The sequence below is a fragment of the Salminus brasiliensis genome, chromosome 18, assembly GCF_030463535.1.
Source record: "Salminus brasiliensis chromosome 18, fSalBra1.hap2, whole genome shotgun sequence".
Lineage (NCBI taxonomy): Eukaryota > Metazoa > Chordata > Actinopteri > Characiformes > Bryconidae > Salminus > Salminus brasiliensis.
This window is the reverse complement of record NC_132895.1, coordinates 9,509,959-9,534,519: the sequence shown is the minus strand read 5'-3', so window position 1 is coordinate 9,534,519 and position 24,561 is coordinate 9,509,959. Positions and strand designations below refer to the sequence as shown.

General features: G+C 40.9%; 1 protein-coding gene across 6 annotated transcripts in view; it reads left to right on the top strand.

Moving 5' to 3' along the window:
• celf4 (CUGBP, Elav-like family member 4) overlaps window positions 1-24,561 on the top strand; it is a 111,680-nt gene that overhangs the window by 82,629 nt on the left and 4,490 nt on the right. For 2 of the 6 annotated variants that reach the window (XM_072662035.1, XM_072662039.1), the window contains exons 3-13: window positions 2,630-2,678; window positions 9,881-10,009; window positions 10,995-11,074; window positions 11,834-11,974; window positions 12,641-12,779; window positions 13,238-13,390; window positions 14,475-14,585; window positions 17,560-17,622; window positions 18,810-18,890; window positions 20,835-20,978; window positions 23,414-23,604. In XM_072662035.1, the coding sequence (XP_072518136.1) occupies window positions 2,630-2,678; window positions 9,881-10,009; window positions 10,995-11,074; window positions 11,834-11,974; window positions 12,641-12,779; window positions 13,238-13,390; window positions 14,475-14,585; window positions 17,560-17,622; window positions 18,810-18,890; window positions 20,835-20,978; window positions 23,414-23,541 (1,218 nt within the window). In that variant the 3' untranslated portion in view covers window positions 23,542-23,604. The remainder of the gene's footprint in view (window positions 1-2,629; window positions 2,679-9,880; window positions 10,010-10,994; window positions 11,075-11,833; window positions 11,975-12,640; window positions 12,780-13,237; window positions 13,391-14,474; window positions 14,586-17,559; window positions 17,623-18,809; window positions 18,891-20,834; window positions 20,979-23,413; window positions 23,605-24,561) is intronic. The other 4 variants (XM_072662040.1, XM_072662037.1, XM_072662036.1 and 1 more) reach the window with 4 other exon arrangements.

The window sequence follows — 24,561 nt, the reverse complement described above, 5'->3', positions numbered from 1 at the left end:
GTGTGTGTGTGTGTGTGTGTGAGTGTGAGTGTGTGTGTGTGTGTGTGTGTGTGTGTGTGAGTGTGTAATTGTAATTCATGTATTTAGTATGAACTGTAGTATGATTGTTTCAGTCTGTGGCAGATTTTATTTAAGATTTGAACATATCATCTATATGCAGAAACACACTCCTACACCCTCTCTACATTCACTCTATAAGACCTGATACTTATTCTCTCTCTCTCTCTCTCCCTTTCCTCTCTTTTTTATTCTCTCTTTCTTTCTCTTTATCCTAGTCTCACTGTCCTTCCTTCTGTATACTCTATATGGACAAAAGTTTTGGGACACCTGCTCATTCATTGTTTCTTCCTGATTGTCTCTACTGTCCAGGGAAGACTTTATACTAAACCTTGGAGAAATATTGCTGTTTTTATGATCACCACTCCACCTTGTCCCCCAACTTATCCCAAAAGTATTGGATGGAGCACCATCCATCATTCCAGAGAACACAGTTCTTCCACTGCTCCACAGCTCAATGCTGGGGTCCTTAAACCCCTTTAGTCCACGTCTGGCATTAGGCAGCATGGTGCCAATAGCTTCATGTTTATCTGCTCCTGTGAGTCCTATTCTATTGGCAGTACTTCTCTACAGGGACTAGACAAGCTGTGTGTGTGCATTTGCACATCTGGGTCAGCAATATTCAGCTACTTATAATTAGAAGTGGTGTCCACAAACATTTGGACATATAGAGTATCTCTCTCTGTCCTGACCCTTCTTTCTTTCCCTCTCTCGCTCTCTCTCTATTTGCTTCATATGTCTCTCTTTCATATTCACTCTCTCTCACTTCCTTTCATCTCTCCCTCTCTCTCTATGCTCTGTTACCCTTCAGTGGTTGATGGTGTGTTGGCCCCGCCTCTCCCCTCCCCGCCATCACCGTGGCGATTGGCATTATTAAAAATTGATTGGTGGCGGCCGGTTCACGGCGTGCATGCATTATTGAGCCGAGTGGGGTTGGTCGGGAACCTGCCGCGAGTGACGGCCTAAAAAAATGAAAAAATGAAACTCTTTCGGAGCACCGGCCGGCTTTCCTCACACCGCTGACCACACACTGCAGATTAGACACACACACACACACATAGACTAATAAACACTCACACATACACACACACAATATGTCTGCTACAAATAAGACCACCCCCGCACCCTCACCAATGTGTCCAAATGCACTCAGTTGTGCACATTTTCACTCAAACACACACACACACACACACACACACACACACACACACACTTATATATGTACATATACCTGACCACACACATGCATTAACTAACTATTCACACACCTGTGCATGCACACACACAGCTGTTCATTCACACACATTCATTCATTCATTTGTGCATGTACACACACACACACATACACGTCTGTCTGCATATATTTGACATGCTGTTTTGTATATAGTAAAACCACAGCCTCACTCTGTCTATCTCTTACTCTCTTTTACTCTCTCACGTGTGCTTTCTCTGTCTCTCTCTCTTTGTCCCTCTTTCTATTTCTCTCACTTTCTCTGTATCTCTTTCTCTCTTTTCTTCTCTTTCTCTTTTTCTCACTTTCTTTCTCTTTCTGCAACTCTATCATTCAGCCTCGCTTTCTCTTTCTTACTCTCTCTTTTTCTGTATCTTTCTATCTCACACACTTTCTCTCTCTCTCTCCTCTCTCTCTCTCTCTTTCTCTCTCTCTCTCTCTCTCTCTCTCTCTCCTCTCTCTCTCTTTCTCTCTCTCTCCTCTCTCTCTCTTTCTCTCTCTCTCTCCTCTCTCTCTCTCTCTCTCTCTCTCTCTCTCTCTCTCTCGCTCTCATTATTTCTTATCTTTTTGCCTTCGCTAAACCTTTCTCATCACTTTCTTGCTCTGTCACTCTTTCAGTCTCTGTCCCCCCCTCTCTCTTTTTCACTTTCTCTGTCTCTATCTCCCCCTCTCGCGCGTTCTCTGTAGTAAGGCTGTGTCAGATAAATCTGAACTGTACAATATGTAAAACTGCCCCTTTATGTTTAATCTCAAATTTCTAATCTCAAATTTCGCTCTCTCTCTCTTTTTTTCTCTCTCTCTCTCTCTCTCTCTCTCTCTCTCTCTCTCTCTCTCCTCTCTCTCTCTCTTTCTCTCTCTCTCTTTCTCTCTCTCTCTTTCTCTCTCTCTCTCTCTCTCTCTCTCTCTCTCTCTCCTCTCTCTCTCTTTCTCTCTCTCTCTGTTTCTTTCTCTCTCTCTCTGTTTCTTTCCCTCTCTCTCTCTCTCTCTCTCTCTCTCTCTCTCTCTCTCTCTCTCTCTCTCTCTCATTATTTCTTATCTTTTTGCCTTCGCTGATCCTTTCTCATCACTTTCTTGCTCTGTCACTCTTTCAGTCTCTGTCCCCCCCTCTCTCTTTTTCACTTTCTCTGTCTCTATCTCCCCCTCTCGCGTGTTCTCTGTAGTAAGGCTGTGTCAGATAAATCTGAACTGTACAATATGTAAAACTGCCCCTTTATGTTTAATCTCAAATTTCTAATCTCAAATTTCGCTCTCTCTCTCTTTTTTTCTCTCTCTCTCTCTCTCTCTCTCTCTCTCTCTATGTGTGTCTGTCTATCCGTCCATCCCCCTTCTGGCTGTGCGCAGATGAACAGGCCGATCCAGGTGAAGCCCGCCGACAGCGAGAGCAGAGGAGGTAGTGCTCCACTTTCTTTTTTCTCTTTCTTTTTTTACGTCCCTGTCGTCTTAAATCACCGTCTCCATTACCAGTAGATGTCGGGGTGACTCCCATTCTTAAGTGTCATATTTAATAGCGCACCTCGATGAGCGCTGACAGTCCTACAGGACCCAGAGGAGTCCGGGCTCCACCGCCTTTCATAAACGCTGGACCCTCCCCCTGCGGGCCTTCACCCCAGAGCACTGCGCTGACGTTTAGAGTTGATATCTGGAGTTGCTGACGTACACTACACATCAAAAGTTTGAGGACACCTTGCCTTCTTAGGAGTTTTCAAAAATGACACTTTTCTTGCTGTTACTCTTCAGCTGTCCAGTTCCTGCTCCTCCCATTTATGTGAGCTTTTATATTTGCTATTGCGACACTGGTCAATATTTAATCCTTCAAAGCCAAGTGTATCATCTCTTTTTTTGAGTTTTTGAGACCGTTGCAACATCAGTGCAATAATTCAAGAATGGTTATCTTCAAAAAATATATAAAAAATAATATATAAATAATATTAATATATCTAATAAATAAATAACAATTAATTACATACATGAACATGTGTTTTCTGCCCCTGGTGGATTATCTGTGTACTGCATGCCCCAGAAAATTACATACAGAATTCTAACTGATTTTTAAAAATCTGGTATGAGCAGTACACATCTGTGGTATTACATATGATAAAAAATTATAAGTAATTTTAGCGTGAATCATATTTGATTAAAAAAAATATATTATATTTGATATATTATATATTATAATATATAAAATATATATATTTTATATATTTATATATTATAAAACATTATTCCCCTAAACACAAGACACAGGGCTGATTCTGGGCTTGTTTGAGGGTGGTGCTCATTATCGCTGGTTTGCTTTTACACACAAGAATTCCATATGAACCATGGATTGTCTGTGCAATTCCAAACATCACGTTTCTGAGGGCATTTTTGCAAAATAGTAGGACCTAGTTTCATCCGCTTATGATTTTCATTATTTTCCTTGGATACAGACACTTATGCAAGCAACAGTAGCAAGAACAGCGTTTTCTATGGCAATGGCATTTCACTGTGCAGGAACACCTGCAAACGAGAGGCTGGTTTGTAGCCGTGCAGGCGATAAGTCGAAGCAGTTCAGAGACAAAGTGAACCAATCACACAACCCCACACGCAGCTCCAGGAGTGGACAGCTCCCACACCTGCAGCAGACTGCAACAGAGTTCGCTTAAAGGGAATTTCAGGAGGACCAGAGTTAAAAAACAGCTTATACACTTGACAAAATGCACTGAACTCGCAAAGCAAGTAGACCTGGATCTGGGAAAAAAGCTTTGCACTGTTAATAAGTATAAGATTCTTCAGGAACAGAATTCTGAGGTCCTTCCGATTACAACAGTTGAGGAACCTCCACGTGGATATCATGTAAATGTCTGCTGTATTTCACCAGTAATTGCTCTCCTCTCAATGTAAAATGGGCGGTCCTAAAAGTGGGTCCAGTGGACATCACCACACCGCTGACCAATCACAAGTCTAACATGACATCTTCAAATCTTAGCAATGTGGCAAGCTAAAGCTAAGCCTGGTGAGCTAAAGCTAAAGCTGCAATTGGGGGAGTGGCTGCCCCCTTACATCTGGCACCCATTGCCACTCTGCTTCACTAAGGAATTTAGTGGCTGGGTGCTGGGACAGATGGGAGGTCCCGACGCAGCACTATAGCCGGGGAGATCCGCTAACCGCTGCCCACCTGTACCCTACCTTCCCAGCACAGAATGTCAGTAAACCCTGAAGATAGGTGTATTAGAATCATCTCCCCAGTCATATTGCTTTAGCATGTTCTCCCCAACTCATTCTATTCTAGACGGTTCAATCCCACCATTATTTACACTGTCCTAAAACGTTCTCCTCCATTCACACTGTTTTTTATGTCAGTTTTTAGTGAGGATAACCAAAAATAACTACCAGCATTAGAACTGTGGTGTTTGGTGGGAGCTGTGGTTTGCTGTGCTGAGAAAATACGGGGTGAGAAAAGAGTGAGAGAGAGAGAGAGAGAGAGAGAGAGAGAGATAGCAGGGGAGCTTTTTGATTGGGGAATTGCTTGTCTTCCTCTCCTCCTTTGGGCCTGGTATTCCCTAACCAGGATTGATGGGTTCACAGAGAGACGAAGACAAACACACCATAGAACTAGAGGTAGATGCACCCATTCCCCTCTCTCTCTCTCTCTCTCTCTCTCTCTCTCTCTCTCTCTCTCTCTCTCACACACACACACACACACTCTTTTCTAACCCGGTCTCTCTCTATCCAGCTCCATACATTCACCTCTCTAATTTAGAGCATCTTCCCTTATTCACACTTGACAGATCAATTGTCTGTGCCCTATCGGACCACCAAATTTATCCCGCCATTGGCCCCTCTAAACTCTCACTACGTCCCTTGTCAGCGTCCCTTGATGGCTCTCACAAGCCCCCCTGCCCCATCCACTCAGCAGCCACTACATGCACCTGGAGAGATGGGGAGAGAAAGCTAGAGGTCAGTGAGGCAGAGGACAGAGGGAGGAAGCGAGAGATGAAGATGTGCGGAGAGATGCGGTGGGGGAAAACAAAGACAGATAGAGTAAAGAATGAAAGCACACAGGGGAGAGACAAGACAGGAATAAGCAAGAATGGAAAAGAATGAGAGGCATGTCCTTAATCTAAACACAACACCGCCCTCCACTCCATCTCACTTTCATCATCATCTGAAGATGGAAAAGTCTCAAGGTGATGTGACTGCTGTTACAATGCCGTGAAGGCAATAGTAGATGGAGATGCGCAAAAAAATTGGCCTCATCGCAGTGCCACACCATTGTCCACTACCTCGGCCAGCTGTGTAATTACAGAGCTTATGAATGGGTGAGGGAGCATGGACATAACAGTAATCAGGCATTACACCCAGTACTGGACGAACACTTTACTGTTCTAGATTGTTCTCTTGTTGTTTTTGAATGTTCTCCATCACTCTCCCCACTCCAACATGTTCTGCAATATTCTCCTTATTAACTCGGTTCTTAAATGATCTCCTCATTCATACTGTTCTAGACTGTTCCCCATTACTCACACTGCTCTAGTTCCTTCTCCCCATTTACACTGTTCTAGAATATTCTCCCCATTTGCACTGTTCTAGAATGTTCTAGGTATTCTCTTGGTATCTTAAAAGATCTCCCCATTTACATTGTTCTAGAATATTCTCCTCATTTGCACTGTTCTAGAATGTTCTCCTTATTCACTTGGTTCTAGAATATTCTCCCCATTTACACTATTCTAGAATGTTCTCTGTATTCTCTTGGTTCTCTTGGTTCTTGAAGGATCTCCCCATTCATACTGTTTTAGAATGTTCGTCATCACTCAAACTGCTCTAGCTCGTTATTCCTATCCACACTGATCTACAATGTTCTCCCTTTTAACTCGGTTCCTAAATGTTCTCGCTATCCACACTGTTATTTTTTCTCTGTTGGACTTCATTTGGACGGTACTAAATGTGGGTAGGTGAGATAAGGAGTGGGTCAGATCTGCCAAAACACCAGCTGTACCAAAGTTAGCAATATGTTTACGTCAGCTTCTTGTATTTCTCCTTGCTGTTTGAGGCTGTTGAGGCTAAACCTCTGTTGTGATAGCTTGCTACTTTAACTGTTGTACTCTACAATTCTACTTTACAGTCATGGAGACATTTCTCCACAGTGCCTGCAAATATTGGCATCTGTCAAGGGGTGGATATTTTAGTCAGCAAATGAACAGTCATTTCTTGACCTTGATGTTCTGGAAGCAGGAAAAACTGGCAGGCATCAGAATCTGAGACACTTTTAAAAGCGCCAAACTGTGATGGCTAGACGACTGGGTCAGAACATCTCCAAAATATCAGGCAGGTCTTGTGTTTTTTTTTTTTTTTCTGGTAAGCAGTGGTCAGTACCTACCAAAAGTATTCCAAGAACTTTCAGGATCTTTTGCTAATATCTTTGTGTCAGATACCACAGGACACCTTCAGAGGTTTTGTGGAATCCATGCCTTGAATGCTTAGAACTGTTCTGGTTGCTACTCAAAATTAGGCAGGTGGTACTAATGGTGCTTCCTTTTTTGGCATTAATTCGATATTAAAGAAGCAAAAAAAAAAAAAAAACAATGATCAGCATGCTTAGAATCCAAAGATTCCCCCAAACCAATCCACTTGCCAATGAGATTTGGTACCTCTAAGGCTTAATTACAGTGCCGCATATTTGAGCCCATGTTTGAGTAAAGCTTTGTAAAGATGCTTGCAGAGAGATCACATCTCTCTCTAAATACAGCAGACCAGAACCAAGAGAATTTATAAAAAGTCTGTTGACTTTGCTGAACAAGAGTATATATGTGTGTGTGTGTGTGTGCATGTGCCCCAGCCCTGATATGTGAACCAAACTTGTAAACACTCCCTACTGTGCAGTGCCAGAGCAAAGATTACGTGTGTTGACTGGGCAAGGACACACTGTCAAAGGGGGTGTAACAACACATACTCACACATACACACTCACACACACACACACACACACAGACACACAGTGCTCATTAATATCTCTGCTGCATCATCCGGTCTCTACACACACGCACCTCACGTAGATACACGCATTTACAGTGTAGAGGAGCTGCTGAAGTTTCCTTAAACAAAGCCGCTTATGTAACTGTACTGTAGTGCAGGCAATGGCAGCAGCTGCAGATTATTTATTTATCTGCTTTTCTTCTTTACAGTCTTCACACTTCACAGTCTTTTCATTTGTATGTGTGTGTGTGTGTGTCTGTGTTTTCATAAGTAGTAAACATCAAGGCTAATCAAAGCTACAGTCAGGGGCGGAGCTTGCCTTTTCATAGCATATTGTAATATAAAAACAGTGATATTACAGAGGGAAGTAGTTTCACACTGCATGACTACAAGTTCGCTTTTACATGCCTCTGTAATTTCAAATTTTACTTTTATAAACGCATTTTCGTGAAATGGTTGATCAAATCAAATGAAATTTATTTGTATTATAACAATAATTTATATAAAACAATTATACATTATATATATCCATCCATTTCTCTCGTAAAAGGTTGCTGAAGCATTTTCTCTATTAAAGCTTTTGTGTCTGAGCTTTGTCGTGTTCGCTAAAGTTCTCAAAACTACACTTAGATATTATAAGAAAAAAAAACAGATTCCTCGAGCCAGTTTATTAGGCCCAAAAGTTCAGAGACATGCTAACTAGTATTTTAACTTGTGATTAATGTCCATTAATCATGATTAATTACAGAATATTGTTGTGATTAACATGACTGACAACACCAATTAATAATGCACTCTCTGATTCCAAGATTGAAGTAAATTAAACAATATTTGACTAATAGAATCTGCTTCTGGTAGACAACAAACCCCAGACCACCGATTTCAGGAAGACCAGAAATCGCTTCTTTGGGTCGCTTCTGGGCTCGGGCTAGAACAGCTTTTACACTTAACCAAACATATCAAACTCTCAGAGCAAGCGCTGTCTTATCTGTAAAAAAGCTTTAGTGTGAAAACACCATTTCTCTCTCTTATTGGGCTTCAGTGATTTCTTTGAACTGTCTTTCTGGGGCAGAATGAGAGTACAGCACACATCTCTAACAGAAAATAAACCCTAGAGCATGTTGCTACCATCACCATGCTTAACAGTTGTTACTGGTGTTCTTGGGGTTGGTGCCTCCAAAGACCTGTTGTCTCATCTGGCTATAAAATTTGGCTCCAGTGGGCCTTGTTTTTGTCCGTGTGGTCAGATGCATACACTTCATATTTTGAACCTAAACTGGAAAAGCATCTCTTATTTGGTGAACTGATTCCTACATAAACCTCAATTCCCTTTACTCTAAAAACTGTGATTTGCTGTTTGTTCCTGATTCGTCTTGGGACAGAAATACTGAGCAGACTCAAACAAAGCTGCTTTTGTCTTCCTCCTCCTGATGGGTGATTTAATAATAGCTTCATAATCAAATAAAAGCAAATAAAAGCACAAACAATGAAAGACAGACTTGGGAGGCTGCAAAGCCCACAAGTCACAGAATCCTTATTTTACTTACCCATTTAATTACAATACCTGGACACAGCTTAAAATAGTTGTTCAACCCTAATAGGACATGCATGTTCGCTTTAGGTTCGGTTGGATCCAAAGATTTCTCTATTTTCTCCATTACTAACCCTAACCTAAAGTCACCATGCCCAATACTATGCAGTAAAGAAAGAAGTATAAAGGCCCGAAGCACAGACTCCTCTAGATTGATGGAGCGACAGCCAACCCCTGGGAGAAGTTTGAGTGGCTTTTTGTCTATAACTAATCATTCATAATCAGTACTATAGCTGTATGATATTGGAAAGATTTCATTTTGCAATATTGTTTCTGCAATATACAGCCCAATATAAAAAAATACACCAGCTTTCACCAAACTTTTCCCAGAAATTGACCAAAATTTTAATAATAAGTCACCGTTTCACCAGATTTTGTGGTATATAATGTGCGTCTGGTAGATATGTCATGGTAAATGAGATCAGTGTGAATTTACCTTTTGCATCAAGCAACAAATAAAGTTGTAGCATGACATGTTTGATTTAATTTGCCTTATGGGACATTGCACATCACTGCAATGTTTCAATCCCACTTGCACAGACTGCAGTGGCGATGCTGAAGCGATATATTTTGCAGCCCTAATCAGTAACTGACCACACTAGTGCTCCCATGGCCGAATGCAGCAGATCCTCACAGCAATGTCCCAAAATCTAATGCGAGGTCTTTGCAGAAGAGTAGAGGCTGTTGCTGCCTTGTTATTACCGTTAATTTCAAAAGCTACTCTAGAGGTTGTCTGGTGTCTACAAACTTTAGGACATGTAGTGTGTGTTAGGCATGGTTTATCGTGCCATGGTCAACAAAGTGAACAGAGTTCAGAGTAAATCACAGAAAGAGACAAAAACACAAATCATACAAATGGTCTGTTTTGTAGATGAGTTTGAGCTTTGACCCCCAAACAAATCCCCCTCTATTTATTTGGTAAGCGTCTGCAGCAGCTTCCACACGGTTACGCTGTAAAGGTGACGGTGTCTGGGTTGTGTTCTTCTTCTGAATACGTTGCTCCTCTTTTTCCTCCGGTGGTCCTGACCTGGCTGTGTTTGTTTCAGAAGACAGAAAACTCTTTGTGGGCATGCTGAACAAGCAGCAGTGTGAGGACGACGTCCGGCGGCTGTTCGAATCCTTCGGCAGCATTGAGGAGTGCACCATCCTCAGAGGCCCTGACGGAAACAGCAAAGGTCAGCCGACTACAATCCTGCTTATTACTCCAGATCAGCCACAGGCGACACTAATGAAAAGACACTTACTCAAATGAAAATCTCCCACTGATAATGTCTGTTTCACTCGGGAGCTTTCTCTCATGCTTATTAGTCATGCTTACCAAACACAGAGACACGTGGGACCCTGAATTTACTTCATTTAGCTGTATACATCACCATCACATGAATAACAGCTGTTTTAGTTGCGCCCACTGCTGACACAGATGTGTGACTGTCCCTGTAGAGAAGCACTGCCAATAGAATAGGACTCTCTAGAGCAGATAAACATGAACCTATTGGCACCAGGCGTAATGCCAAGTGTGGGCTACAGGGGTATAGAGGGGCATTGAGCTGTGGAGCAGTGGAACTGTGTTCTTTGGAATTATGGGTGGTGCTCCATCCAGTACTTTTAGGATGTGTTGGGGAGTTGGGGATGTGGTGGACTGGTGATCATCCAACATCCTGACCTTATTAACTATTGATGCTGAATGCAATCATATCCTCACAGCAGTGTTACAAAATCTAGTAGAAAGCCCACATCCCTGGACAGTAGAGACAGTTACTCCAGCTGAAGAAGGATACGCTGTTTTTTAATACCCTTGATTTCGGAAGTAACAGTGAATAAGCAGGTGTCCTAATACTTTTGTCCATATAGTGTCTAAACAGTTATAACAGCCTTGACTTATAACCACTGATAATATTCATATGTCCACTGTCATGCAACAAAAAAACCTCTTATCTCCAAAACTGCAGCTTTACAGAAGTCATTTTGAAGCATTTCTATTGGTCCGTTTATCATGATTTTCTTTCAGTGTAAAGGACAACTGTCTGATTTTGTCAAAGTCTGATAAGCAGCAAAAATGGAAATACGAGGTTTTTCAAGGTGACAGAGAAACAGTGTTAACTGCATGAATCCATTGCGTTTTTGACTCAAAATAAATGTGTGTGTGTTCGGTTTGATCAGGTTGTGCGTTTGTGAAGTACTCGTCTCACGCTGAGGCTCAGGCGGCCATCAGTGCACTACATGGCAGTCAGACCATGCCTGTGAGTACAGAACACAGCTCGGTGGGGTTGGGATGGGTCTAAATAAAGTATATTTGTGATAAGATATGCATGTCTGAGCTTTTGGTGTTATGCTTAACATACTGACTATGGGGAATAGCATAAAAATGAGAGATGTTGGGGCCTATCCAGACATATTGTAATTTCTTTGTTTATAAACCTGCACTGAAGAGCCCATTCAGAACCGAGTGGAGGCTAAAGCTAATGCTAACATGCTATAGAATCCCAAATCACACACAGCACATTCACCCACTATAAACCAGTTACTACACACCAGTAGACTAACAACTACAGATATCAGTCCAGGGAGGTCAGACTGGATTATAAGAAATTAAACACTATAAAAGAGCATGTTCAGGTAATTTCTTAAAACAGTGAATTAAATTAAACACTATGAAACTGATACAAAAAATAAAGGGATTTTACTGAACAGATTAATCAGCAGCTCATCCGATCTACACTGTGGGGCTGGATTATTTATACACACATACAGATCAGATCGGAATCGGCTGATACTCAGCATTAAGAGACTCGGATCGGATTGGGGCAAAATCCCCCCACAAATTCTATAACCTTTAACGTCAGGGGCAATAAAACAATCCTGACTGTATGTGCATGTTTCATTTTCTAAATCTAAGAGGAAACAACATTTCAGTTCAGAAACAGTAGACTGTATGGCCACATGTCCGGACAAGTTCTAAAAACAAACACTGTGTGCGTGTGTGTGTGTGTGTATGTCAGGGCGCCTCCTCTAGTCTGGTTGTGAAGTTTGCAGACACAGATAAAGAACGCACCATTCGGCGCATGCAGCAGATGGCTGGTCAGATGGGCATCTTCAATCCTATGGCCCTGCAGTTTGGAGCGTATGGAGCCTATGCACAGGCAAGCTCTCTCTCAATTCCTCTCTCTCATAATATGTCTCTACTCTTCTCCTCCTCCTCCTACTTTTTTATTGGAAACTGTGTCAGTTCTCTATGACATGGATTCTACAAGATATTGAATGTTTGAGATTTTGGTCACACGATTCCTTCAATTTTTTCAGGACCACTTTCATGACCTTTTGGATTCAGACCTGTTAGCTGAGAAGGCCACTCTAGAACGCAGAACTCAATTGTTATGTTCATGACAGCAATTTGAGATGACTTTTGCTCTGTGACATGGTGCATCATCATCATGCTGGACGAAGGGTCAATGTGGTCATGAAGGGATATTGCACACGCTCAGCAACAAGCAACAATACTTGATATTAACAGGCAACAATTGATGTTAACAGGCCTCAAGTGTGCCAAGAAAACATTCTCCACACAATTACACTGTTGATGCAAGACAGGCTGGGTCCATGGGTTCATGCTGTTGGTGCCAAATCAAATTCTGACCCTACCATCATAGTTACTTCAACAAAAGCAGGATAATCTCACTTTTAACACCCTTTATTGTAGAAGAAACGATGAATGAGCAGGTGTCTCAATACTTTTGTCAATGTAGTGTACACTATATATATCAGATGTATATCATATTATAGTATGTGTGTGTGTGTGTGTGTGTTAGGTGCAGCAGCAGGCAGCATTGATGGCATCTGTGGGACAGGGGGGTTACCTTAGTCCTATGGCTGCATTTGCTGCAGCACAGATGCAGCACATGGCTACCATCAACGGCCTGCCCGGAGCACCAATGACCCCTACGTCAGGTCAGAGAAAGCAGAACACCAACATAGTTTTTTCTTTTTAATGGTTTAACTGTAATGAATGAGTTTATTTTCTTTCTTTATTTGATTGTATTTCATTATAATAAAAATAATAAAGAGCCAGTTAGCAAACTCATTTTCATAGGCAGAGATATTTTAGATTTTAAAGACTAAGTTTATAAGTCTTTTAATTATTAAATGATTACTCATTTGAACATTCTCCTTACATTGCAGGGATTTTATCAGCAGCTTCTTTAATGAATGTGTTTTTCACTTTAGAGTATCACTGCATAATGATTATTTTTGTTGGCTAGATAAACAGCACTTAGTAAAGTAACACATTCTGCAAGAAAAGTTCTGAATATATCAGAGATAATTAGCAGAATTAATGACACTAGCATATTAAATCTCATCTTGGTTCTTTCTTTTCATTTCTCTCTCTCTCTCTCTCTCTCTCTTAGGAGGAAGTACGCCCCCTGGCATCACTGCACCCACGGTGACCAGCATCCCCTCACCAATCAGCGTCAACGGATTCACTGGACTGCCCCCTCCTCAGGCCAACGGGCAGCCACCTGCAGAGGCCGTCTTCACTAATGGGATCCATCCGTACCCAGGTATCTTTCTCTAACATACACATTATACACAGTATATCACCACTACCATTGTCACATCAAATCCTCGTATCTTCAGCTTTTTACACTACAATTTCTTTGCACTGTGTAAACATTTTATGGTGAACGAATAAAAATGTATAAAACTTATATATTCAATTCTTAAAAAACTTTAAACTCTGAACGTGAGCCCACACTTCAGTGCTGTCACAATTTATACCAGTTTCATAGGCCCTAAAATAGAACCCTGCGGGACTCCACAAAATCTAGTGAGTTAAATGGCCATGCCATAATTTATATCATGCTTACCATACCAGGCAATTTTACCACCAATGGGCAATTTTCTATATTTGTCATAGATTTTTTTTTTAAGTGTTAATACAGTTGGCTATATTACAGTTTACATTTTTGATATTTACATTTGACATAATGCAGTTTTATATTGTCCTGAAAGTTCATGATGAATAGACCAATAATGCTTCAGAATGACTTTTTTTTTTTTACATTGACTTCTGAGAAGCTGACAGGTTGACAAGTCATTAGCTGTAAACGATCATAAAATCTATTTAACTATATATATGGTACTGGATCCATTCATCACAGCATACATACATCATATATACATTACTGAATATATGATTTTATTTTAGATCATTTAAAATATGGAGCGCTTCTATTTCATTAATTACTTAATTTGTTACATCATAAAAGTTTGTACATGACAACTGACAACTATCAGTCAAAAGGTGAAAAATGTTTTTTGGTGTGACAGTGAAGATATAAAATGAGAACAATCACTAGTTAAACACTCAATTTTGCTGGAGTAATTAACTAAACACACATTAAATGGTCCTCTATGTGACTCAGGAAGTTTGTGTGTTTTTCTTGTATAAATTCTTCTATTCATTTTGTAGATGATCTGTTGTGCTTTGTATGAAGCTGAGTCAGGTCGGGCACTACTATTGTAGTGCTCCAGGCTATAATCAGCCTCATAGTGTGTTGTGTTTTATCGAGGCTGGTGGTATTTCATGGCCCTCACTCTGTGCTGCAGAGAAAAGCCAATGTGTGTTTCCTGGCTGTGTCTCAGTCCTGCAGGAGGTGGTTTTTAGGGAAGACTCGGAGAAGGGCGGCTTGGGCGTGGCTCAGCGGAGTTGTTTTGGGGTTCAGGGAAGCTGCTTCCTCTCTTCTCTCTCTGAAGGTACCGAAATATCAACCTGTCGGTGTCCGTCTCAGCTCTCGTTCTGTACAGTGTGCTGTCGTGTTGTGTGTATATGGGTGTTTGTGTGTACTGGGCTGTGGGTGCTTTATGGAGGGAGGAGGACGTTGTAACGGTGGTACTAGTTTGTGTCTGGTTTGTTTGTTGGTGTTACAGTGAATAACAACTGAAGTGCAGATATGTGGTCAATGCTTATATGTAGCGCTGTCACTACTGATGATATTGGCAACTAACAATTATTAATCAAGAAATCAGTTACACAAATGTCTATGTAGTATTTAAACACTGAGTATTTAAACACTGTGTGTAAAATACACTGGCAAAACAAAACTGCATAGAAATAGTACATTTATTATTTATCAGACTTATCAGTTTCTTATCATAAGCTAGAGGATATATGTTATCATACAAACTGCCAGATGAAACTATTGACATTTTTAAAAATGCATATTCATGATAGTTCTACATATATGCATGCAAAGCATTGTATCATTTGATTCAGTTCCTTTTGTGGCTGTGATTGCTAGAACTGTTCTCATTGTTACAGCTGTAGTAATAGATAAAACTGTTTTTATTGTGACCACTGAGGATGGCTAGAACTGTGATTGTGACCTCACTAATGATAGACAGCACTGTTCTCACTGTGATATCACTAATGATAGACAGCACGGTTCTCACTGTGATATCACTAATGATAGACAGCACTGTTCTCACTGTGATATCACTAATGATAGACAGCACGGTTCTCACTGTGATATCACTAATGATAGGCAGCACTGTTCTCATTGTGATATCACTAATGGTAAGCAGCACTGTTCTCATTGTGATATCACTAATGATAGGCAGCACTGTTCTCACTGTGATATCACTAATGATAGACAGCACTGTTCTCACTGTGATATCACTAATGATAGACAGCACTGTTCTCATTGTGATATCACTAATGGTAAGCAGCACTGTTCTCACTGTGATATCACTAATGATAGACAGCACTGTTCTCATTGTGAGCTCACTAATGGTAAGCAGCACTGTTCTCATTGTGATATCACTAATGATAGACAGCACTGTTCTCATTGTGATATCACTATTGTTAGACAGCACTGTTCTCATTGTGATATCACTATTGGTAGACAGCACTGTTCTCATTGTGACCTCACTAATGATAGACAGCACTGTTCTCATTGTGACATCACTAATGATAAGCAGCACTGTTCTCATTGTGATATCACTAATGGTAGACAGCACTGTTCTCATTGTGACATCACCAATGATATACAGAACTATTATCAAAATGGCAGCTTTCAGTAATAGATATAACTGTTCTCATTGTGACATCACTAACGATAAGCAGCACTGTTCTCATTGTGAGCTCACTAACGATAAGCAGCACTGTTCTCATTGTGATATCACTATTGGTAGACAGCACTGTTCTCATTGTGACCTCACTAATGATAGACAGCACTGTTGTCATTGTGATATCACTAATGATAGACAGCACTGTTCTCATTGTGATATCATTAATGGTAAACAGCACTGTTCTCATTGTGATATCATTAATGGTAAGCAGCACTGTTCTCATTGTGACCTTACTAATGATAAGCAGCACTGTTCTCATTGTGACTTCACTAATGATAAGCAGCACTGTTCTCATTGTGACTTCACTAATGATAAGCAGCACTGTTCTCATTGTGACTTCACTAATGATAAGCAGCACTGTTCTCATTGTGACCTTACTAATGATAGACAGCACTGTTCTCATTGTGAGCTCACTAATGGTAAGCAGCACTGTTCTCATTGTGACCTCACTAATGGTAAGCAGCACTGTTCTCATTGTGATATCACTAATGGTAAGCAGCACTGTTCTCATTGTGATATCACTAATGATAGACAGCACTGTTCTCATTGTGATATCACTAATGGTAAGCAGCACTGTTCTCATTGTGACCTTACTAATGATAGACAGCACTGTTCTCATTGTGATATCACTAATGATAGACAGCACTGTTCTCATTGTGACCTCACTAATGATAAGCAGCACTGTTCTCATTGTGATATCACTAATGATAGACAGCACTGTTCTCATTGTGATATCACTAATAGTAGACAGCACTGTTCTCACTGTGAGCTCACTAATGGTAAACAGCACTGTTCTTATTGTGACCTCACTAATGATAGACAGCACTGTTCTCCTTGTGACATCACTAATGGTAGACAGCACTGTTCTCATTGTGATATCACTAATGGTAGACAGCACTGTTCTCATTGTGACCTCACTAAGGATGGCTAGAACTGTCCTCATTGCGACATCACTGGTAGACAGAGCGGTTATTGTTGTGACATCATTACTGACTGATTTTTATTTATAGGACATCGCCAATGATAGATAGCTGTTATTATTATGATAGACAGAACTGTCCTCACTGTGACAGCACTAGCGGTCCTTGTAGCCTTTGATGTGGCGTGTCACTGACGGCTTGCCAGTCTCTAAATGAGCTCCACCTTAAAGAGTATAGGAGTGGATATTGCAGTCTACAGTGTTTATGCTGTTGGAGCAGGGCTGTACTGAGCTGAATGAGGAGTGATATAGCGGTGCAGCAGGAGCAGCCTGCGTTTATTACAGCAGCAGCTCAGGGCTGATTGATGTGGAGTGTGGAGGTGTAGATCTATATTGTTCTCTGCACTCTCTCTGGCTTCCGATCCAGCGCTGTGGAAACTTTTGGAAAGGCTTGGGCCCTGTCCCACGGCTTAATTGTTTGGGGAGGATGGTGTGAGGGTAGGGGAAAAAAGGGCGAGAGAATGCACACGAGAGAGAGAGAGAGATGAACTCACTGACTCTGAGCTTCATGCCCACACAAACGCAGCCAGCCAGCGCCCTCCACAAAGTGCCTTTCACATTCTGACCTGTCTATTACCTCTGTCTGTTTCTCTCTCGCTCTCTCTCTCTCCTTCTCTCTAGCCCAGAGTCCCACAGCAGCTGATCCTCTTCAGCAGGCTTATGCAGGAGTCCAGCAGTATGCAGGTCTGTCACTCAGAGAGTTTTAAGCCTTTGTGTGTGTGGGTGTGTGTGCATGCATGCTTATGCTCCGCTTGCGGTAGCCATTGTTTTTAGATGTGCTGCAGTATATCTTAGCAGTATGTGGGATAAGACAGTGTGTGTGTTCGTTTTAACATTTCTAGGACAAAAGACAAAGAAATCAGGTTAAAACAGGTAACAAAATATCATTAAAAATAAAGGTACTTACATACTGTATTTATAATACACAATCTAAAAAATCATATAATGTCATAAGTGAGAACAAATAAATAAATATACAAATCTGAAAAAACTTACAAATACAAATAAATATAATTGTGTTCATTTATAATGCAGTAAATGGTTTAGCATGTCTTTGTTTGGGGGATCAGAGCGAACTAAGGCACTGCCATCACGATCTGAGGATCGCTGGTTCGAATCATGATGCTTGCCATCGGCAGCCAGAGTCAGAGAGCGCACAAGAGTGCTAGCTCTTGGTCTTGATGGCACTTCTTCCCCACTCCCAGTGCGATGTTGGTCAGCACAGACATTTGTTAGCTGTTGTATTGGAGCTAGGGGGCCGTGCTTTCCTCTGCCCACACTGGCTACCTAGCCAGATCGAATAGTGGCACTATTTGACACCATTTCCTGATATCCAATTGGAAAACATTATCCATTTAAGGTCATGTTACTGAAGCCCCTTATGAAGCCCATAACATGGTCACATGATATTTTTTTGGTCTCACAGTTGTTTAAAAATTATAATACTCTAATTATTACCTCTAACTTTCTCTCCTTTAGTGTGACCTAATGCCCTATGGTGTGACACACATTAGAGGGGATTAGGAGTGGGGATTTTATTATTATTATTATGATCAAAACCTTTTTTAATTAATATATTTTCATCACTCACCTTAAATCAGTATAGGTTTTAGTAGGTTTGCTGGTGAAAAGATGCCTGCAAGTCTGACTTGCATTTATTGAAAAAGTCCAACAAGTTCAACAAGTCATGGGGGAGAGGTAGTGTTATTTATGTCATATTAAATAAACATCATCATGGGGGAAAAAGTTGTGTTTTTAATTGTTTCATATGAATTAAATAACACTACAAGAAAAAGTGTCTAACAGTGAATATAAATATTTGTATGTTCTAAATGTATGTTCTGACACACTGGCATATGTGTGTGTCTCAGCAGCCTACCCAGCTGCATATGGACAGATCAGCCAGGCCTTTCCACAGCCTCCTCCCATCATTCCCCAGCAGCAGAGAGAAGGTGAGGCTGCTTCTGTTGTTTTCTTTACATTCAGAGATCCTATTTCCTAATCTGGTCACTGGACATTCACGTGGCAAATAGTTTACAACTAATCTTATAAAAACAAACAAACAAACACATTTGCTGTAATTTTACAGTAGTGTTGGAGAAGTAAAGCTCTAACTTTACTGTCACAGCGACCGCACATAAACTGGGGTAATGGTTTCCTGACTGGGCATCAGCCAGACTGTTGATGCCACATGATTGTCATGGTGCTTATGACTTTGCCTCCCTCCAGTGGCTGCTGTGGTCAAATTAAAGTGTGTTTATTAAGATTGTTTTGTATAAAAGTGGTTAAAAAGTAGTTCATTGCTGTTCTGGTCCAGAACATGAACCCAGGCTTATTTCACATAAGGGAAAGTGAATAGTGGTCTCTGATACCAGTGCTGATGAACAGTAAATGAGCTCATTCAAGATATGATAGATGATGTGAGATATGATAGAGTCAGTTACTCAAACAAAAGCAGGATAAGCTCTTTTTAATACCCTTTTTAAAAAGAAAAAATTAACAAGCAGGTGTCCCAATACTTTCGTCTATATAGTGTATGTATCATCATTTTGGTATTAGTTTGATATCAGTTTAATAAGCAAAGACTAATGCAAATTGAGTATTAAAGACTGTGGCAGATTTGTACGAAATGTGCAGTATAAGGTACTGTATTTCACTTTTCTAGCATAAATCACAACTTTCATTTTTCCATAATTGAGGAAAGTGTGGGATTAGATTTGTTACTTTATCATTTTTTGTTTAGATGCACTGAAAATTTTAGGTCTTTCAATATCTTCAATTTTAAAATCGATTAATCTACTGCCTTCTGTCTATTGAGTGATTAATCTAAACAATTAATTTTCTTCCAAAAAGTTCATTTGAGCATTTTAAATTTTTACTTCAATTATTTCAGCACTCAAATGGTGTCACTGAATAAAGCAGCGTGAAACAAAACGTAAACAAATATTTACATAAAGAGTAAAACTGTAGGTTTAAACTGGGAACTCCAGCGTGATAGTCAGCAGTGCAGTGGGGTATTTAGTATATTTATGGCATTCCCCACTTAAAGAAATGTACTTAAAACAATGGCCAAAATAAAATAATTGGATATGGTTTATATCCCATCAAGCCCAAAGCGCAGTCAGTCAGCAGAAAAGCCCAGATTTTAGCCTTAACATTTACTCTTAGTCACGTCTTTACAGGAAATTCAAGATAATAACGAGAGAATTTAGCGGCTACAAGAAAAAAAGCTTCCCTGCTAATGATAAAGCAGCATGAACAGACAACAGTTAAGGTGGTTTTGCCGTTTCTGGTGGTCCATCGTCCAGAAAAGCACCTGTGTGTTCTTCTCAGATGATCATGCATCTCGCTGGTGCTGTAGTGGTATGCCATCAACCCTTTATCCAGTGTACAAACCACCTTTTTGTTTCCGTGCAAATTTCAAGTGCTCCCAGACTTTAAATGCCCTGGGTCTTTGGATACTTTTGAAATTTTGCAACCCAGTTGGACTCCGCTGCAGCCACCATTTTTTGCCAAAAATGACTGACCTCATGCGGCAGTTAAGTAGTGTTAATGAAGCTGTTATTTGAACTGAAGTGTCTGAGGTCTAAAAATCTAAATTCATTCAATGAATTAAATAAATAAATACATAAAAGCTGGCCAATTGCAGCAACCCTAGAAACTTTTAGAGCAAAGTGCATCTCTCTCTAACTTCAGCAGTCTTCAGTGATCACATGACTAAACTGTGGTACATTATCTTCAAGCTTGGAAACGTCTGGATTATTACGAGCCTTTGTCTAATTTCTGCTTTTTTGCTTCTTCTGCCCTCCCTGTTTCATTTCTCTCCCTCTCTTCCTCTCTCTCTCTCTCTCTCTCTCTCTCTCTCTCTCTCTCCCCCTTTCCTGTTCCTGCTGTAGGGCCGGAGGGTTGTAACCTGTTCATCTACCACCTTCCTCAGGAGTTTGGGGATGGCGAGCTGATGCAGATGTTCCTGCCTTTCGGTAATGTCATCTCCTCCAAAGTGTTTGTGGATCGGGCGACAAACCAAAGTAAATGCTTTGGTGGGTAATAATGATAAAACACCTGTAAAGATTACTATCATTCTCTCACTATTAATGTTTTACCTCATTTCTCTACCACAGCGAAGCTTTTCCAAAATAGAAGAGAGGTTCAAGAAGCTAAAAAAAAAAATATATATATATATATATATAAATAAAAAAATCTCTCATGTGAGGACATTGCGTAGTGCCTTTTGCTCGGTGATCAGTGAGGGACATTAGACTGGATGGGGGAATTTGCTGAGGGATGCGAGATGTGTTTGATGTGTCCTACTTGTGACAAAAATGAGGCTCTGTATTCTAATTAATACTATCTCCAGCTCCAGTGGGTTCCTCACTTATCAGAGGCAGGGTATGCATGAATGAGTGCGGCGCTGTTTGATTTGAACTTAATATAAAGCTCTATAGTTAGTGGGAAGCAGTTGAAAGGCTTCACTGAGACATGAAGTGCTGAAATGCTGACCTAGTCAAAATGACTGAAGTCGCTCAGGACTGGAAGACTGAAGGAAGAGCATGCTTAAGCTTTCAGCTCTGAAGCTTTGCAGTGATACACCAGCAGCGAAGCCATCATAGCATTTCAATGACAAAACCGATCCAGGGTTCACCTTGTAGTTTTAGTTTACTTTTTACTCATTTTTTCATTTCCTCATTTTCTAGTACAGTATAGTAGAGGCGGATTGCACTGAATCACAGAACATTGTATTTGGATAGATATCATTATTTACTTCTTCGTGGAATTGCAGAGTATTCCAGTGCTCTTTACAACCAGAAGTGAAAGCACTGTTGCAGGAAAAATGCTGCAAGATCTATCCAAAGACCTATTTAGGTGTTTGCTAAACAACTGCAACTCCAACACCCCAAACCCCAACTGCTAACGCTGACCCGAATCCTAAACCCAAACACTTGTTCAAACTCTCAATCATAACTCCAGTCCCCAATGCCCATCATCCCTAATTCTAATCTTAACCCAACCCCTAATTGACATACCCCAGCCCCAACATCACAGCCACCCCAATCCCAGCCAACCAGCCAACGCTATCAGATCCCAATTCCAGCCCCGTGCCCAAATCAGTGCCAATACCTCAACCTCTAATTCTAAACTGTGACCTTAACTCCTACTCACAGACCGAACACTAATCCCAGACACAATATCAATCTTAAATCTTAACCCCAACATCAAACCCACACACCAATGCCATCCTAAATCCCAACACCAGCCAATGCAATCAAATTCCAGCCCCATTCCCAAATCAGTGCCAAAAAGTTAAACTCCAATACCCCAACCACTAAATCAACCCCCCTAACGTCCGTCTCAGCCCTAAGCACCACAAACTCCAGGTGACCCAAAACTCTCCATTCTAACTTCAGCCCCAAACCCTCAACCCCAAATCTCCAACCCCAGTTACCTCCAAACCCTTTAAAACCTCAAATCTCAATTCCAGCTCTTCCATTACAACTCCAGTCTCCCACCAAGCATCCCCCACTGCTCTAATCTAACCAGAGTCTTCTGCAGGGACCTTACCAAAGTGCATGTGCTTTTATGAAAGCAGAAATCTACGTAAATCCATCAGTTCCAACTGTGCCGCGACCTTCAGAGCAACGATGCCATGAACAGCTTTTTTTGAGTTTCATGTTCTTCAGAACTCAGATTCGCAAAAACTCAAAAAACTCAAACCATATATTGCCCAATTAGAGTTTCTCAATAAAGCTGTGAAATGCCATCACTTAAAAGCAGTGAATAAGGCGATATGAAAAGTTCCTAATGGCTAGTTAGCTAGTTTGTGTATTTCTCCATCATTCTTTTTCCATGTTAAATCAATCCTGGCACTCGATTCCACCTGATTTTCACATTTTGAACCTTATTATGAACTCCTATCAATACAGAACCAGGAGCGATTTGAGGTTTGTAAAAACCTCCTGTGATACACTGACGTAGGAATAGATTGTGTCTATGAGGCCTGTAGGAGACGGCTAATTGACTCTCCTTTCGGGATATTTGGTCTGTAGGGTTGCATGTTGCTGTGTTGTTGTTGGATATTGATATGATTGTGTACGCTGTTGTGATGTATGGATTGATTTTGTGCATAGCTGTTAAATGTTGAATATGTTTCCCCTGAGGTCATGTGACTGAAGTAACTTTGTGTTTGACGCTCCTCTCTCTGTTTCACCTCTCCACTCTCTTGCTCTTGCTGTGTCATGGATGTGATGGCTCATCATATCAACCATTCTCTCTCTTTCCGGTCATTTCCGTCACTTTCCCTCTCCGTCATTCTTTTTCTTTGTCGTTTGTCCTAATCTTTTCCTATCATGTCAACTCAACATCCATGTGTGTCATTCCATTCTCTCACCCTTTCCACTCGTTCACCCGGCACTAACCTGTTGTCCTTTCTGTCTCCATCCCTCCCTTCATCCCTCCCTTCCTTCCTCCTCATCTTCAGGCTTTGTGAGCTTCGATAACCCGGGCAGTGCCCAGGCTGCCATCCAGTCCATGAACGGCTTCCAGATCGGCATGAAGAGACTTAAAGTGCAGCTCAAGCGGCCAAAGGATGCCAACCGCCCGTATTAGTCCCGTCCCCACACACCCCTCACCCTGGGGGTGAAGGCCACTGCAGCACACAGGGAATAAAAGGTCAGAAAGAAGACACTGTATGCTCTTATGCCTACAGTGCACATATATGCACATATATATCAATGCACAATGCACATATATGTGTGTGTATATATATATATATATATATATATATATATATATATATATATATATATATATATATATATATCACACACCCACCCACCCACCCACACGCACGCAACTGCCTTAAGGCAGAGGGCAGTGTATATACTGTAGAGGACGATATCAAATCAAATCATGGTTAACTGAACAATTTACCTTGAAAATGATTAATAAAGGAGCGGGACAGAGTCACATGACTACATATGCTGTAGTATGTTTTTAAGGGGACAGAATATGACCTCATATAGTGTGAAGAGTATTAACATTATAAAAAGGCAGTAAAAAATCATTTTAAAATAATTTGTTTTATTTTTAAGGATGCTTCAGCCTTTTGTGTCAGATAACGGCCATGCTATTGATAGCTAACCTGCATTTAGTAGTGAGGTAGACACATTTGCAGTTTTCTATACTTAAGCATACCTAAAATTTAAGAAGTGTCACACTAAAGGACACATAAAAATGTAAGTGTGTGTATGTACATAAAAAAATGTTATATGAAGTATGTTGCATGAAATAAGCTACCTAAAAGCCAGACACGTGTGAAGCTGCTTCTTGGAGAAGGTTTTCTCTAGTGCAGTGATGGGAATAAGATTGCTCCTCTCTGCGGTGTACATGTATCCGTCTCTCTCCCTCTCTCCCCGTCTCTCAAACCCTCATCTAAATGATGATGGAGAATCAATGCTGTGTCATTAATTTACCCTGCTGATGCCTTTAACTGGGCCGAGTTATTACCTACTTACACAGCTAGTGAGGCATCCCAGGCTGTGTTCTGCTGCAGCGCTGCAATAGACCTCACAGTATGGCTCTCTCAACAGCACAGAGAAGGCCTGACTTATCAGACGGCCTCTGTCA